The sequence below is a fragment of the Solanum pennellii genome, chromosome 3 (assembly GCF_001406875.1).
Source record: "Solanum pennellii chromosome 3, SPENNV200".
Taxonomy (NCBI): Eukaryota; Viridiplantae; Streptophyta; class Magnoliopsida; order Solanales; family Solanaceae; genus Solanum; species Solanum pennellii.
Genome location: NC_028639.1, coordinates 46181806 through 46198902, shown reverse-complemented (window position 1 = coordinate 46198902; position 17097 = coordinate 46181806). Strand labels below are relative to the sequence as shown.

Below are 17097 nucleotides of genomic sequence, written 5' to 3'. Positions count from 1 at the left end.
GCGTTTTAACAGATTTCCAGCAAATAGAGTTACTATCTATACTTATGGCCAAAACGACTGAATTAGCTAAAGTTACTATCCATACTCGAAAATGCACTAGACAAACCAAGCTTAAGGTGATCAAACTATGAACTCAGGAAGACAAAAAAATTGTTTATCAATGTAAAGTTTGCAATAAAAGATTAGATAAACAATTATGGGCTCTATGGCTACAAGAGACCAATTTGATCAGGGTTAAGTATAAAATTGAGTTACCAAAATGCTTAATGTAATACCAATATCAAACATTTGACTTCACGTGAAGTTAGAAAAATGACCTTCCTCCCACTGCAAAATAAGTGATGCATATGGTTCAGTAATTGGCATGTGAACTGGGAGATCTGGAAACAAGCGATGGAGAGCATACGTTGCAACTCTGTTTTGTGCATCCTGAGCAAATCACATTTCAAAAATGAAGAGAACCATGTTTTAGAATCAAATCTCAAAACAAAAATCATAGCAAACTAAAAAAAAGTTAACAAGTGTTTTTAAAAACAGAACTCTGCAAATTCCAGTAAATTAATAAGATCTCTGGTTCCCATAAAAACCAAGCTTACGTATGCCCATTTATACGTAATACAACTATAAACTAAACTCCCAAAATCAACAAAATTCGTCTCAACAACACAAGAACATAAAAACCCCAACATCAATTTTTGACTGACATACAAGCATATAAAAATCTTAAAGCTATAATTTAGACTTTTGAAGGTAAAATCTCTTACCTGATAAACTCTATTCCAACAACCTAAAGCTTTAAGACATGAGACATGTTGATTTGTGAAGCATTTTCTTTCAATTTTCAAAAGGAAATCTGATGGAACAACAGTTTACCCAGAAATCTTTGAAGAAAATCGTCTTCTTCAGCTCTCCAATCTTGAACAACGAAGCTGAGAGGAAAATCGTCTTCGTCAGTTCATGTTCAGAGAAATCGCAGTGCTCTTTGATTTTTCAGCTGAAAATGGTGTTCTTCAGTTGAAGTTTAACATAAATGTGACGAATGGTGTTCTCCAATCTTGAACAACAGCTGATTTCTTCCGTTCTTCGATCCTTCTTCAGCTACCGCGAATGGTGTTCTTCAGCTGAAAATGGAAGCTTCAGCTGAAGTTTTAGGATGTGGCCTTTTTTTATTTCTTTAATGTTTTATTCTTTTTAATTTTTCTTTAATGTTTTATTTTTTTGGCCAAATAAAAATGGGAGGGAGATGAAATTTTAATGTTAAAATGTTGGAGGGAAAATAAAATTTTGGTGAAAACACTAAGGCCACATTTTTAATGTGTTGTATTTTCAATTATAAAAATAACACACTTTAAAAGTGTGGCCATTCATGTAAATAGTTGTTGCCAACTATAAAAACACTTATAAAGTGTAGTTTATCCCATTAAAGAGTACACTTTAGAAGTGTTGCTAAAATTAATGTAGCTAAAAGTCAAAATCATTGGCTACACTTTAAAAGTGTTCCCAAAAGTATTTTAGGCAACACTTTATAAGCGTTGTCAAGATGTAGTGTTGCCGTAGACCTAAAATGGTGTAGTGTCTTTTCTCTTTTAATATAAATGTCAAGTGATAATATATAAAAATGATGTGAAAAATTCATTTGGCATTTAAAGAAAAGTAAAATGAGTTGGATATTTCGAGTTGACCAACTAACACCCATAAGGGCATATGTAGACCAAAAGTTGAAAGGCGAGGGTATAAATGGACCAAACTTTAAACGGGGGTATATCTAGACTTTTTTGAATAGTTTAGGGGCATATTTGACTCTTTTCCCTTGAATATAAATGTCAAGTGATAATACATAAAAACGACGTAAAAAATCCATTTGGCATTTAAAAAAAAAGTAAAATGAGTTGGATATTTCGAGTTGGCCAAGTCCAACTAACGCCCAAAAGGGCATATGTAGACCAAAAATTGGACGACGAGGGTATAAATGGACCAAACTTTAAACGGGGTATATCTAACCTTTTTGAATAGTTTAGGGACATATTTGATCCTTTTCCCTTATATTAAAAAAAAATAGACATATGAGACTCACTATATCTATATGTCAAAAATATATTTATTGATTATACTACAGTTCAATAAAGAATTTTAACATGTAAACTTTCAAAGTTAATTAATTATGGCCTCCTACATAGAAATCAAACGAAGGAAGCCAAGGTTGTAACTTTACTGGCCCATGTTAATTTGACAGAACTCTTAATTATTTTTTTTTATTTGAAGTCTTTTTTATTAAATTAATTTTTATTAATAAATGTATGTCACGACCCAAAACGAGCCGCGAGTGGCACCCACACTTATCCTACTATGTGAGCGAACCAACAAATCTAAACCCCAACATAATGCGGAAGACTCAAAATCTTATTAATAAAACCAATAAATAAACATTCTAAAATTTATCAACTATTATCCCCAAAATCTGGAAGTCATCACATCAAGAACATCTATCCTCAAATTACTAAGTCTAAGAATATTTAAGAACTAAAATAAAGAATAAAACGGAGGTCCATGTCTGAGCTTCAAGGACATCAAGACGTGAATGAGAGAATCCAGTCCGAGCTAGGAACAATAGCTCACCCTGAAATCTGACGTGCTGAAGACTGGCTAGAGTTGCGGACGAGACGAAGTCACTGGTGCACTTGCTGCACTCCACAAAACAACAAGAAGAACATAAAAGTAGGGGTCAGTACAAGTACTGAGTAGGTATCATCGGCCAACTCAAAATAGAAAGCAATATATATCAAGTAATAATATAAAATCAACTACAACACTCAACAGGTGACAACAACAAGTACAAAACCCTTTGACAACAACACCAAGCACATCTATGAGGCTCAAGCCTCCACACCATACTCGTTTGGGAGTTAGGTTCTTTAAATTGAGTATATCATCATAATTCAAGATTCATTCTCTTTATTCCTCTTGTGTCGGAACGTGACACTCCGATCCCCTAATACTACGTGTCGGTTCGTGACACCCGATCCCCTAATACTACGTGTCGGTTCGTGACACCCGATCCCCTAATACTACGTGTCGGTTCGTGACACCCGATCCCCTAATACTACGTGTCGGTTCGTGACACCCGATCCCCTAATACTACGTGTCGGTTCGTGACACCCGATCCCCTAATACTACGTGTCGGTTCGTGACACCCGATCCCCTAATACTACGTGTCGGTTCGTGACACCCGATCCCCTAATACTACGTGTCGGTTCGTGACACCCGATCCCCTAATACTACGTGTCGGTTCGTGACACCCGATCCCCTAATACTACGTGTCGGTTCGTGACACCCGATCCCCTAATACTACGTGTCGGTTCGTGACACCCGATCCCCTAATACTACGTGTCGGTTCGTGACACCCGATCCCCTAATACTACGTGTCGGTTCGTGACACCCGATCCCCTAATACTACGTGTCGGTTCGTGACACCCGATCCCCTAATACTACGTGTCGGTTCGTGACACCCGATCCCCTAATACTACGTGTCGGTTCGTGACACCCGATCCCCTAATACTACGTGTCGGTTCGTGACACCCGATCCCCTAATACTACGTGTCGGTTCGTGACACCCGATCCCCTAATACTACGTGTCGGTTCGTGACACCCGATCCCCTAATACTACGTGTCGGTTCGTGACACCCGATCCCCTAATACTACGTGTCGGTTCGTGACACCCGATCCCCTAATACTACGTGTCGGTTCGTGACACCCGATCCCCTAATACTACGTGTCGGTTCGTGACACCCGATCCCCTAATACTACGTGTCGGTTCGTGACACCCGATCCCCTAATACTACGTGTCGGTTCGTGACACCCGATCCCCTAATACTACGTGTCGGTTCGTGACACCCGATCCCCTAATACTACGTGTCGGTTCGTGACACCCGATCCCCTAATACTACGTGTCGGTTCGTGACACCCGATCCCCTAATACTACGTGTCGGTTCGTGACACCCGATCCCCTAATACTACGTGTCGGTTCGTGACACCCGATCCCCTAATACTACGTGTCGGTTCGTGACACCCGATCCCCTAATACTACGTGTCGGTTCGTGACACCCGATCCCCTAATACTACGTGTCGGTTCGTGACACCCGATCCCCTAATACTACGTGTCGGTTCGTGACACCCGATCCCCTAATACTACGTGTCGGTTCGTGACACCCGATCCTCCAATACTACGTTTCGGTTCGTGACACCCGATCCTCTAATCTCATTACTTTAGTTCATCAAGTCTTCCTTTATGTCAAGGCATCATCATAAATAGGGAGATTTTAAGGTTTAAGATTCACAGCCTCATCTTTCCGATCCATTACAATTACAAAATCACATCATGCAACCACACAATTAAGCATATAGAAGACTTTACAATATCACCCAATACATATCATTCGCTATTTAGAGTTTACTATGAAATAGCATAAACCATAACCTACCTCCACCGAAGAATCGTGATCAAGCAATCTACTTCTCCAATGTCCTTGCTGTCTCCTCGTTCTTCTCTCTCTCTCGCTCGTTCTCTCTTCTTTTCTTTTTAAATTTTCTCTTCTTCCAACCCTTTTTCTTTTACCCTAATTATCATGTGATTAAGTATAAAAGATGATAAATGTAACCCACTATTTATTTCAAGGTTATCTCCTTTAATCCCCGACTAAATAAATTATTTACATTAACCCACTAATTTTATAATTATAATCAGGAATAGTCCAAAACACCCCTTTAAAACTTTAGCAGAAATCCGACCCAGGTGGAATTACGCCACTCCTGACGGCCCGTCGTACCTGCGACGTCCGTCCTGCACGTCCGTCACAAACTTCAGAGACTCAATTTCAGTAAAAGGTCTGTGACGGTCCGTCGTGGCTACGACGGTCCGTACTGCAGTTCCGTCGTGAAGTTCAGAGAGTTGATCCCAGTACCCAGATTTTCAGAGTTTAAGTGTTTTGGAACGATGACCCCCGACGGTCCGTCGTGACCATGACGGTCCGTCGACTGTTCCGTCGACTCAGCCAGTTTCTATCAAAATAATCTTGCTGGTCGAATCGACTAAACAGGTCGTTACAATGTATTGGCATTCTAAGTCTGAATATCATAATCTTATGTAGTTATTTAATGCTGAAGTATATCACATAAAAATATTACACCAAACTCTTTTTACTTAATTCTCTTCAATTACATTTCACTTTTTAATCCATCAATTATTAATTTTCTTTTGTTGGTATATGCATATAATTTAAAATATATGATGAAGAAGTCATATATTATTATTAGTAGTAGTAAAATAATAGATAATTTTATAATATATGCTCGTTGTGAATATATTGTTTTACTTATAGATTAATTTTTAATGTGATTTTATCAAGTACTATGAACGGACGCCAGCAGAAAATTGGTTAGACACTCAATTTTTACCATATGGTACACCTGAAGAGCCACTCACATCCATGTTTTTTGGCCCTAAATTTTTGGCTCACAAGCTCTACCAATTATGCTCTCCTGAGGTAACCTTTACTCTTTAACTATGTACTTTATTTAATTTTAATATTTGTTTATGATTAGGGTCAAAAACATATTTAAATTATCTATCATGTTAAGTTTCACTTATAAACTATTGAGAATGTGAGTTTCCTACTTGAACTATAAGTCAATGGCTAATGAAGCACATTTAGACGTTGCATAGACCAAATGTTGTCTAGAAATGCTTCTAAACATGTTTGTCCATAAAATCTTTGTCCACCTAACATATATAGTGGCTCTATTTGCTGACACATCATATTTTTTATTGATTTCCTTAAAAGCACGATGTCATGACAGAAACACAACCATGACTAAGAAGGTGGATATCATGGTTGGAATAAACTAAGTTCTTCCGTGATAGTTTTAACTTTGGCTTAAGTCATTTACAGCCATTTAAAGTTTTCCGTATTATTTATTTTAATATCTTAACTAGGACTAGTACCTATTAGACACTCTAATATTAATAAATATGTATCTATTGAACACAAAATCAAAATCAAGTTTAAAAATAATGTGTGCGTGATTCACACGCTGTGTCTTAAAAAAGTCATAAATAAAACTATGACATGTGGCATGTGGGTCCAATTTAGTCATAAAAATGAATTTTCAATTTTAAGAAATAAAAAACAATTTCAACCATTAAACTTTTGGTGTTTCTTCTTTGTTTTCACCACTGTCACTTTGTTCTCACCTCCTCCAGCAAGATCCATTTTTTTCTTATTATAAACTATGGGATTAAGCATGATATAAATAGTGGAACATTATAATGTATGTGTAGTTTAGCGAAGTGATGTTTATGGAAAATAAATTAACGTAAGTGAACGGCGGCGTAGAGAAATCCAGAGTACTCAAGTTATTTTGTAGAATTCTCTAATATCACTTTAATAAATTTAATGGGATTATATTTTAATTTGAGTGGTGATGTTTACTTAAATGACCAGATATTGAAAACAGACGGACGTCGCCCAACTTTTTAAACTCCAATGTCGAAATCTTCTTTCTTGTTACAAAGTTAATTCATAGATTTAGATTTAGATTTTCTTGATATAAAGAATGAAAAAAAAATGCAGAAGTTTGAGACAAAAAATGGGGAAAGAAGAATAGAAGCAGAGGAAAGAAGTGCACAAGTTTGACTCAAAAAGAAAATGGAGAATAAGACATAATTACTTGACATAATTACTTTCTTTTGCTGATTAAGAAATCATTTTTAAACTAAAAAAAAAATCATTATTTCCTAGTGTCGATAAATGAAAAAATGTCCAAGTTTTTAATTAAAAAAATAATTAAAAAAATTATTTAGATCTATTCACGCGCTTAACATACGTGGAATCTATATTTATTGCCACATCCACATTTTATGTTTAATAGGTTAACATTTTATATATTTTAAGTGTCTAATAGATAATAGTCTTAGTTAAAATGTCTAAGTGAACAATACGGACAACTTTAGGTGACCGTAGATGACTTAAGCCTTTAATTTTTTACCTTAACTTTTAACTTAATATTACTTTTATTTAGATTTTGCCAAGGTGGAACTATTTTTTTTTTCACTTGGAATGCCACGTGATAGAATTTTTAAACAAGAGAGAGAATCTATACACACTATAAAAAAATGTTAGATGTGTATTATTGTAGTGACTGTTGGATAATAGTTCAAATAGGAAAAATAAGTAATATGCTAGTTCTTTTTTTCTCTTTGGAAATAAAAGCAAGCTTACATGATTTGGTAGGATGTTGCATTAGCATCATCATTAGTGAGACCAAGCTCTTTGTTTCTGGAAGATTTGTCAAAGGAAAAGTACTTGAGTGATGAAGGATATGGATCAGTGAAGAGAGTTTACATAGTATGCACTGAGGACAAAGGCATACCACAAGAATTTCAGCAATGGCAAATTGACAACATTGGTGTGACAGAAGCAATGGAGATTAAAGGTGCTGATCATATGGCAATGCTATGTATGCCTAAACAACTTTGTGACACTCTCTTGGAGATTGCCCATAAATACAATTAATCTCAAGTCATTATTCATTTTGCTCTTTACATAATTAATTATTTCTTCTTCCTTTCAACCGAAAAAAATATGTTGTGTTAATTCTATGTACCTATTGAAGAGTGTGGTGAGATAACTAAACATTTCTTTGGTCTACTATACCAAAAATATTTAGTGTTTAATACTTTTGCTCTGTTTTTATTTGTCGTGTTGCATTTTTAAATGTCAATTTGATTATTTTTCAAAGTTAAATTAGATTATATTAATTCGATATTTTAAACAAAATTTTAGATATTCAAGAATTATATGAAAAGTACTATAAATTGTAATTTTTTGCATATCATGTATGATGAAAAAATACGTGTTACAATATTAGTTTAAATTCTTATAATTTAACTTTAAAAATAAAAATTATGACAATTAAAAGTGGACGAATGAAGTAGCTTCTATCCTTCCCTAATTACTATTTAAAGGTTTGTGTTATCCCTAATTACTATTTAAAGGTTTGTGTTATTTATAGTAGCTATATATTGTTAGATTCATAGGCTTATCATTATAGTCGAAAGTGTTTAAAATAAATATGCAGAAATGAAATAATTAAATTATAATTACATCCCTAATTAAATTATAATTACATAATTATCATAAGTACAATATTTCATATATGTTTATGAGCATCCAGAATGTCCAACAAAGCTCGGAGATATATGACCGGCGAGCAACTCATCTCAGACATAGCAATAATTCGCTTCAATGTATTTGACTCGTTTATGAGTGAAGGAATATTGATTGTATTGAAGTGTTAACCTAATAAGGGAATACATGGGAGATATATATAGGAGATATAGGAAGGAGTACTAATCCTAATAGGACTAGGATTAAGGAGTACTAATCCTAATAGGACTAAGATTAGTACACAGTAAATACTAATATTATTTAATACTATTTATTTAATACTATCTGTTATTATCCCCCCTCAAGCTGAGCTGAGCGGAAGCGAACGGAAGCTTGGAACTGAGGTAATCGTGCTGTCGGCTCGGGAGAGGCTTGGTGAGAATATCAGCCGGTTGTTCTTCAGTGGGTACATACTGCACAGTCATGGTGCCGGCCTGAACTTCATCGCGAACAAAGAGACAATCGGTATCAACATGCTTCATTCTGGTGTGTAGGACGGAATTCTTGGCCACACAGATGGTTGATTTGTTGTCACAATAGAGAGCAGGAACAGTGTGAGTGGCGCGGAGTTCGCGAAGAATATATGTGACCCACATGGTCTCAGCAGCAAGAAGAGCAAGGGCGCGGTATTCAGCTTCAGTCGAGGACCGAGAGACCTTGGGTTGTTTTTTTGTACACCAGGAGATCAGGTTCGGCCCCAAAAAAACGAGAAACCCCGATGTAGATTTTCTGTCATTTTTATCATTCGCCCAATCTGAATCTGAGAAACCCCGAAGCTCCAAGTCCCCGGGTCGAATGAGTAAACCACGACCAAGAGTGCCAAAAATGTACCTGAGAATGCGTTTTAGACAATGGTAATCATGTTCACTTGGTTGATGCATGCGCTGAGCAACTCGGTTGACAGCAAACTGGATGTCAGGACGGGTAATGGCCAGATACTGTAGAGCCCCAATGAGGCTGCGGAAGTGGGTGATATCGGCAAAGGGGGTGTCGGCTCCATTCGTAGACGAAGAGACTGCCATCGGTGTTGGTTGACTGGTGCATTTTTCCAGTCCAGCTTTCTGCAACAGATCTCGAGCATATTTTGACTGATGAAGAAACAAGCCGCTGCCTGTCCGAGAAACCTCCATTCCCAGAAAATAATGTAACGGGCCAAGGTCCTTCATTTTGAAGGTAGTATGCATAGCTCGAGTGACATCCTGAATGAGAGCTGCAGTAGAGCCTGTAATAATGATATCATCTACATAGACAAGAAGAATGACTGTACCGTGTGCTGAATGTCGAGTAAACAGACTCGTGTCGTGTACGCAACACGTGAAGCCGAGTCCCTGGAGGAACGTTTTCAGACGTGTGTACCAAGCACGGGGGGCTTGCTTGAGCCCATACAGAGACTTCTGGAGTTTGCAAACATGTTGAGGGAAGCGGGGATCAACATAGCCCGGTGGTTGCGTCATGTAGATAGTTTCATCAAGCATGCCATGAAGAAAAGCATTGGAAACATCCAACTGATTGATGAGCCAATTGTTGCGCACGGCGAGTGACAGTACCAGGCGAATGGTTTCCTGCCGAATAACAGGACTGAATGTCTCGGAGTAATCAAGCCCATACTCCTGATTGTAGCCTTTAGCAACCAAACGAGCCTTGTACCTGGAAATACTGCCATCCGCATTGTGTTTAATTTTGTACACCCATTTACAGCCCACTGGGTGCCGCCCATGGGGCTTAGGTACAAGAACCCAAGTTTTCTGATCAGTCAAAGCCTTAAACTCGTCATCCATAGCATGACGCCAATAAGCATTTTTTGAGGCAACAGAGTAGGTTGTTGGTTCACTATCGGGAAGGGGTGTATTTGGTAGTATGGTAGCCTGAAAGGTTTTGGGTTTAAAGATACCGGCTTTGCCACGGGTTAACATGGGATGAGTATTGGGGGGTGGCACGGGCGGTGGTGATTCGGGGGTGGCCGGGAAGGACCCAAAACGGATCGGGCTGGAGATGTTGTGGGTATGGGGTGGTTCGGGTTGGTTGTGAGTGTGGGTGGTGGTTGCGGGTGTATTGTGGGTGACGGTCGAAGGGGTGATGAGGGGTGGTTGGGTAGTGGGTGGAGGTGTGGGGGAAGGTGGTGAGGGACCCTGTGAGTATGTTGGAAAAAGGGGAAGGACGCCAATGAATGATGTATTTGTGGAGGAGGAAATAGACTCGTAGGGAAACTCATTTTCGACAAATTTGACATGACGAGATATGTAGACTTTATGAGTTTGTGGGTCAAGACAGCGATAACCCTTGGAGGTAGGATGATAGCCCAAAAAAATACAAGGACGGGATCGGGGTTGTAATTTGTGAGTAATATGAGGGCGTAGCCAAGGGTAGGCAAGACACCCAAAGACGCGGAGGTTGGTATAATTGGGAAGTTCTTGGTAAAGGAGTTGATAGGGTGATTTGTTGGAGAGAGTGTGACTGGGCATTCTGTTAATGAGGTAGTTTGCGGTGGCTAGAGCTTCTACCCAAAAGGAGACAGGGAGATGAGATTGATGTAGAAGAGTAACCACCGTTTCAATGAGATGGCGATGCTTACGCTCAGCCACCCCATTCTGTTCGGGAGTGTATGGACAGGAGGTTTGATGTATAATTCCCAGGGATTGCAGAAACTGGCCAAAGATGTTATTGACATATTCCTTTCCATTGTCACTTCGAAAAAGTTTAACATGAGAATTGAATTGTGTTTTGACCATTTTTTCAAAAGTGACAAAGGTGGTGTATGCCTGTGATTTGTGTTTTAGTGGGTACAACCAAGTGTATTTTGTAAAATCATCCACAAAACAAATATAATAGCGAAAACCAGCAAATGAAGGAACAGCAGTAGGACCCCATAGGTCAGAATGAATAAGTTGAAAAGGTGCAGTTGTACGCTTCTCAGATAAAGTAAAAGGTAATTTATGAGATTTAGCAATTGAACAGGAGTCACAATTGTTTACATGAATGGAAGAAAAACCTAATTGAGACATTAAAGAATTTATTATTTGAGTAGACGGGTGACCCAGACGACTGTGCCACAACAGACTGTGGCCATCAGCCGAAAGAGCCACCGGAGCCACAGGAACGCTTTCTGAAACTGGGTGGGCAGACGAACTTGTGCCAGGAAGAACGTACAGACCATGCTCACAGGGGCCCTGAAAAATCACCCTCTTGGTAGTATTGTCTAGGATCTGAAAATCATTAGAGGTGAACAAGAGTGAGCAATTATTGTCTTTTGTGAATTGGTGAACTGAAAGGAGATTGGATTTAATAGAAGGGACGTGGGTAAGGTTACCTAGGTGAAAGATAGCGGTGGGGGTTTTAATGGTACCCGTGCCAGTGTGAGAAATATTAAGGGACTCACCGTTGCCAACAGTAATACCATTGGAGCCATGATATGGATTTGGAGCGTTAAGCTTGGATAGATCAGAAGTAACGTGCATGTTGGCCCCAGTATCCAACAGCCATTCAGAGGAAGGGCCGGCTTGAGATGCATAATTGGCACGGTTATCACTATTTCGGCTCTCCTCATACCGAAACCAGCAACGAACAGCGGTGTGTCCTGTTTTCTGACAGATTTGACAAGTTGGACGATCCCGCTCGTAAGTGCCCTGCCCGCCGCTGGAAGATGACTGCCCGCCGCTGCCGAAGGAGTGCAGGCTGTTGTTGCTGCCGTGCTGCTGACCGTCGTACGGCGGACGACTGCCCTGCCGACCGCCGCGCCCGCGGCCTCCGCTGTTTCTGCCGTAGCCGCCGCGGCTCCCCTGCCGGCCGCCACCACGCCCCCCGCGATAGTTCTGGCTTGCGGTGAGGGCGGTGGCCGGCTCCATAACAGCGGCTTCTCGGAGAAGAAGTTTGCTCTCCAGATCCACGTTGATTTCTTCACTTTTTAGCCACGAGGAGAGAGTAGCCAGGTCAACGGGCGTTGGACTGATGCGAACCGCCTGTTTAATGGAGGAGTAAGCTGATGGGAGCCCCCGAACGACGCACATGACGAGATCTTTTTCGGGAATGATTTCGTTCACGGTGTCGAGGGCTGTGATGATGGTGGAGACCTCGTCTAAATACTCCGCCATAGTTTTCGTGCCTTTGGTAATTGTGTGGAGACGATCACGCAATTGAAAAATATGAGAGTGGGAAATTGATGCATAGCGTGTTGCGAGGGCCGTCCACAGGGCTGAAGCAGTTGTGTAGGATCGGACGTGTTTCTGAACCGTGGGAGAGATGACCGCAATCAAACATGATCGGATCTGGCCATCCACGGCTTTCCAGGCGGCATGGGCCGGATTGGTTTTTTCTGATTTGTCCGTGGCGGTGATGACTGCCGGCGGCGGTTCTGTGCTTCCATCGACGTATTTGAGAAGGTAATTGGCCTCAAGGGCTGTAAGAACGGTGATTTTCCATGTAGGGTAATTTATGTCTGATAATTTTTCGGGAATCAGGGCATGAAGATGCCTGAGAAGGAGTTTAACGCCAGAAGGAAGTGAATCGAGAGGATCCACCTCGGTTGTCATGGCTGCCGCCGCCCAAGAGAAGTGAGGGAACGATCTGTGCCCTAATGAGAGAAAAGAAAAAATAACTAGAGAAAAGAAGATCTAGGTTTATAGGCTCTTGATACCATGAAGGAATATTGATTGTATTGAAGTGTTAACCTAATAAGGGAATACATGGGAGATATATATAGGAGATATAGGAAGGAGTACTAATCCTAAAAGGACTAGGATTAAGGAGTACTAATCCTAATAGGACTAGGATTAGTACACAGTAAATACTAATATTATTTAATACTATTTATTTAATACTATCTGTTATTAATGAGATACCAAATTTTTTATTATACATTAATCAGATTCTCATGTTTCACATGTTAGAATCGAAAATAATCAGGTATCATATAAAAGTTAATAGCGCGAATTTCAAAAGATTATGAGTAAAAAGACAAACGAGAAATATACCAAGAGGCACAAAGATTTATTAATATGGTTCGATCAATCGACCTATGATCATAAGGGAGATGAGTAATCTACTATATAAATAGGAGAATACAGAATATAGAGAGAAATAATCTCAATCAATTCACTCGGATTACAACGGGCCTCACAAAAGTGATTATATATCACTTGCGTCCCACAACCCCATAAATTTGTATGGAACATCATAGATGTATAACTGAGTTATTATTTTTTTTGTATAAACACAAAAAAACAAATTTATACAAATATAACCATCTGAACTTTAAACAATTATACAAACTATATTATACAAAATTTATACAAATTATATTATACAAATTTTGAATTATACAAACGTGCGAATTATACAAAATTGAAAACTCAGTCCACAAATTATCATTAATGTTGGTCGCAAGTGGTAATTGACTAAAACTATCGCTATAATGACTAATTAACTAGTATATGTTGTAAAGGGATATTTACCTATAATTATTTTTGGCCTATTTTACATGGATAATGTATTATATATCCTTATTTACGAGTTATAGCATATATCTTTTACTTTTACACAAATTACCCTTATTTTTCTTACCAAAAATAGCTAAATACATAGTTAATGGTCTCTCTTTTTCTCTTCTTTTCTTTTTTTCTTATTTTCTTATTTCTCCCCTCTTTCTTTTTCTCTTTCTCTCTCACTATTTCTCTTCTTTCTCTTTCACCTTTTTTTAAAAAAAAAAAAATTGATTATTTTAATATAAGACTTGATTTTGAATTGGTATTATTAAAAATAGTTTTTACAAAATTGAAATTTATATCTTAATATATAAGGATATTTTGTGAAGACTGCAATTTATTTTTGGAGATAATAAAATATGAAGGTTTTTTTTTGACGTCATTAATAAAATAAATAAATATAAATTATATTTGCAATACATTTAAAATTTAATACATTATACATATTATAGGCATATTTCAATACAATAATAATACAATTTAACATTTTTAATAAGAGAAAAAAGATAAAAATAATTATAATACATTTTTAATTCAATATACAATACATATTATAGGCATATTTCAATGCACGTGGTGAATATGTAACTAAAACATTTTTAAGACAATAACATATTTTAATACTGTTAATAAGAGGAAAAATAAACAACAGTTATAATACATTTTGAACTCAACATATTATAGGCATGCTTTAATGCGTGTGATGAATATATATGTAAAATATTTTTAATACAAAATATTACAAGTATTACATATGAATTTCAAACATTCCGATACTATTCAAATTAGTTTACATTGTTAGAAATGTATTATATTTATTCTGGAATAGTAACTATCGAATTCATAGTGATGCATGATATCAAATTCGAATTGTATCATAACTATCATTTATATTTATACAATTTTAATACAGATTTTTAGAACTCACCTCTCTTTTTTCGTAAGCACCATTACCAGAGACCACCAATTGTTTATATTTGATACAGTTTGATATAACTTTCATACAATTTTTCTGAACTTCACCTAATATACAATTTTAATATGTTTATATCAAATGACTATTAAAGTTAAAAATATGTCATATATGGTAATAAAAATAAAGTAACACTTAAAAGCATAATTAATCTAATAAATTATATTATTTATATAAAAAATCCATTCTTTTAAGTTTAGGGAAAATTTTATATATGGCAAACTTAATTGATTAAATAACATTATATGGGTATAGTTTACCTAATTACATTCTATGGGTATAATTTAGTTATTTAGGTATCTTTAATTTTGTATATAACGTTTCTTTTATTTTTTATTTATACAATTTTCTTTTAGAAAAAGTGGTTTGTAACTGAAGCGTTAAATAAGCTAACAATAAATTTAGATAATGCCATAATTTAAGGTAAACGTTCAAAGTTATTTTTTTTTTCAAAAAATAAGAAGTATACAGCAATTGAAAGACAAGATAAACTTATTTCTGCGCTTTGACGAAGCAGCAGCTCATCTATTTTTTTTGTTTTTTTGTATATTCAAATACAAGTAATGGTTCATTGGATGAAAATTCATGTTTATTATTGCAATAATTATACAATGTTCTATTGGATTTACAAATTTGGATATATGTGCGTTCCTTAGTGTGTTGAGAATTGTATATGTCCATAACGTAAGTGTATATAATTTTTTTGGAGTGTTTTTCTTTTAAAAACTGGTTTCAATGTTTATCGTAAACGACAGTATGTCGTAGTAGTATATTAATTTTTTTTGTATACAAAGGTCGTGTTATTTAATTGTATATAAGTTCAAAAGTTTAGTTTTGTATCTATTTGCATTACCTGTGATATAGTTGTGTAGTATACGTTCTGTGATTTCTAATTTTGCATATACAAATACTGAAGTAATGTATATGTTGAAAAAATATGTAAATTTTTTAAGATGAAAACCCATAGGATACAATTATATACTTTTTTTTGAAGTAGTATTTGTATCAGTGTAAACATAAGTTTGTCATTATTTATAAATCTGATTGTATAAAAGTGTTGTATTAATTGTATATATGATTTCTGTAAATGATTTGAAATAAAATTTTGTTTGAAATTCTGTAGATAATGGCCTCATTGGCTATTTTTGTTATGCATTCTAGAAAATGGGACGATGCAAATAGGTACATTGATCATACTATAGAGGGAATAGTTTTTAAGGAACAATCAACGTTTCTTGAGTTTTATACTACTATTGCCAAACAGATTGGCGTTGATATGAATAATAAGATTTTGAAGATTGAGTACAAGGTTGAAGAAAGCAATAAACGAGTGGTTATACACAATGACATGGGTGTCAGGGTGTACGTAATGCTTAAAAAGGACAACATTGATTTTAACAAGTTTCCGATTTGTATAACTATTTTGGATTCATGTGATAGACATATTTCTCAGTGTCAAGGTCTATCATATGGAGATATGGGGTGTTGGCAACTGTTGCTATAAAATGATTCTCATGGTATGATTGTTGCTGAATCGGAGGAAACAAATGTTGCATTTGTATCGATTGATACAACTGGGGTGATTTCAGATGAATCTAACAAGCATGTTGAGGTTGATCAAGTATACAAGGACAGATCAATTTTTGAAAGCAGTCATGGAAACATATGCGATTGAAAAGAGGTTTCAATATAAAACTGCTAGGTCAAATTCAATCAGGTAGTGTGCCTTTCAAATATCGTCTTTTAAAATGTATAAATATTTTTATTGCATAGTGTAAAATAAATTTGTATACTATATCATCGATTAACTGTGATGAAAAATATCATGCAGTTATACTCTGGAATATTATTCTAAGGGATGTGAATGGTTAATGAAGGCTTCTAATATCAACAAATCTGGAATGTTCAAAATTTGAGCATTCAACAGAAAGCATACATGTCCTTTAAAAGATAGAGTTTATTCACAACGACATGTAACTAGCAATTTGATTGGAGGCATTGTGAAACCTAAATTGGTCGATCATAAGCGTAAATATATAGCAGCTGATATAAAAAAAGATGTTAAGATTGATCTTGGAGTTGATGTTAACTATACGTTGGCTTGGAGGGCCAGGGAGAAAGCATTGAAATCTTTGAGAGTTACACCAGCTGGATCATATGCAAAGTTACCTGCGTATTTGTATATGATGGATATCACTTATCCGGGGTCTCATATACGTATGAAAAAGAGTATAAATAATGAGTTCTTGTATCTATCTGTTGCATTAAATACATTTATGCAAGAATTCATGCATTGTAGAGCAATAGTCGTGGTGGATGGTAGTCATCCGAGAGGTCCATATAATGGGATATTTATTGCAACAAGTACGACAGATGGTGCAGGTATATGTATATATATATATATATATATATATATATATATATA

The 17097-nt window shown here is 36.5% G+C and overlaps 1 protein-coding gene across 1 annotated transcript in view; it reads left to right on the top strand.

Annotated features, from left to right (window-relative positions):
* Nucleotides 1-7731, top strand: part of LOC107013845 (salicylic acid-binding protein 2) — a 12275-nt gene extending 4544 nt beyond the window's left edge. The window contains exons 2-3 of the mRNA XM_015213724.1: nt 5403-5540; nt 7287-7731. Of these exons, the coding sequence (XP_015069210.1) occupies nt 5403-5540; nt 7287-7568 (420 nt within the window). The 3' untranslated portion in view covers nt 7569-7731. The remainder of the gene's footprint in view (nt 1-5402; nt 5541-7286) is intronic.
* The last annotated feature ends 9366 nt before the right edge of the window (nt 7732-17097 follow it).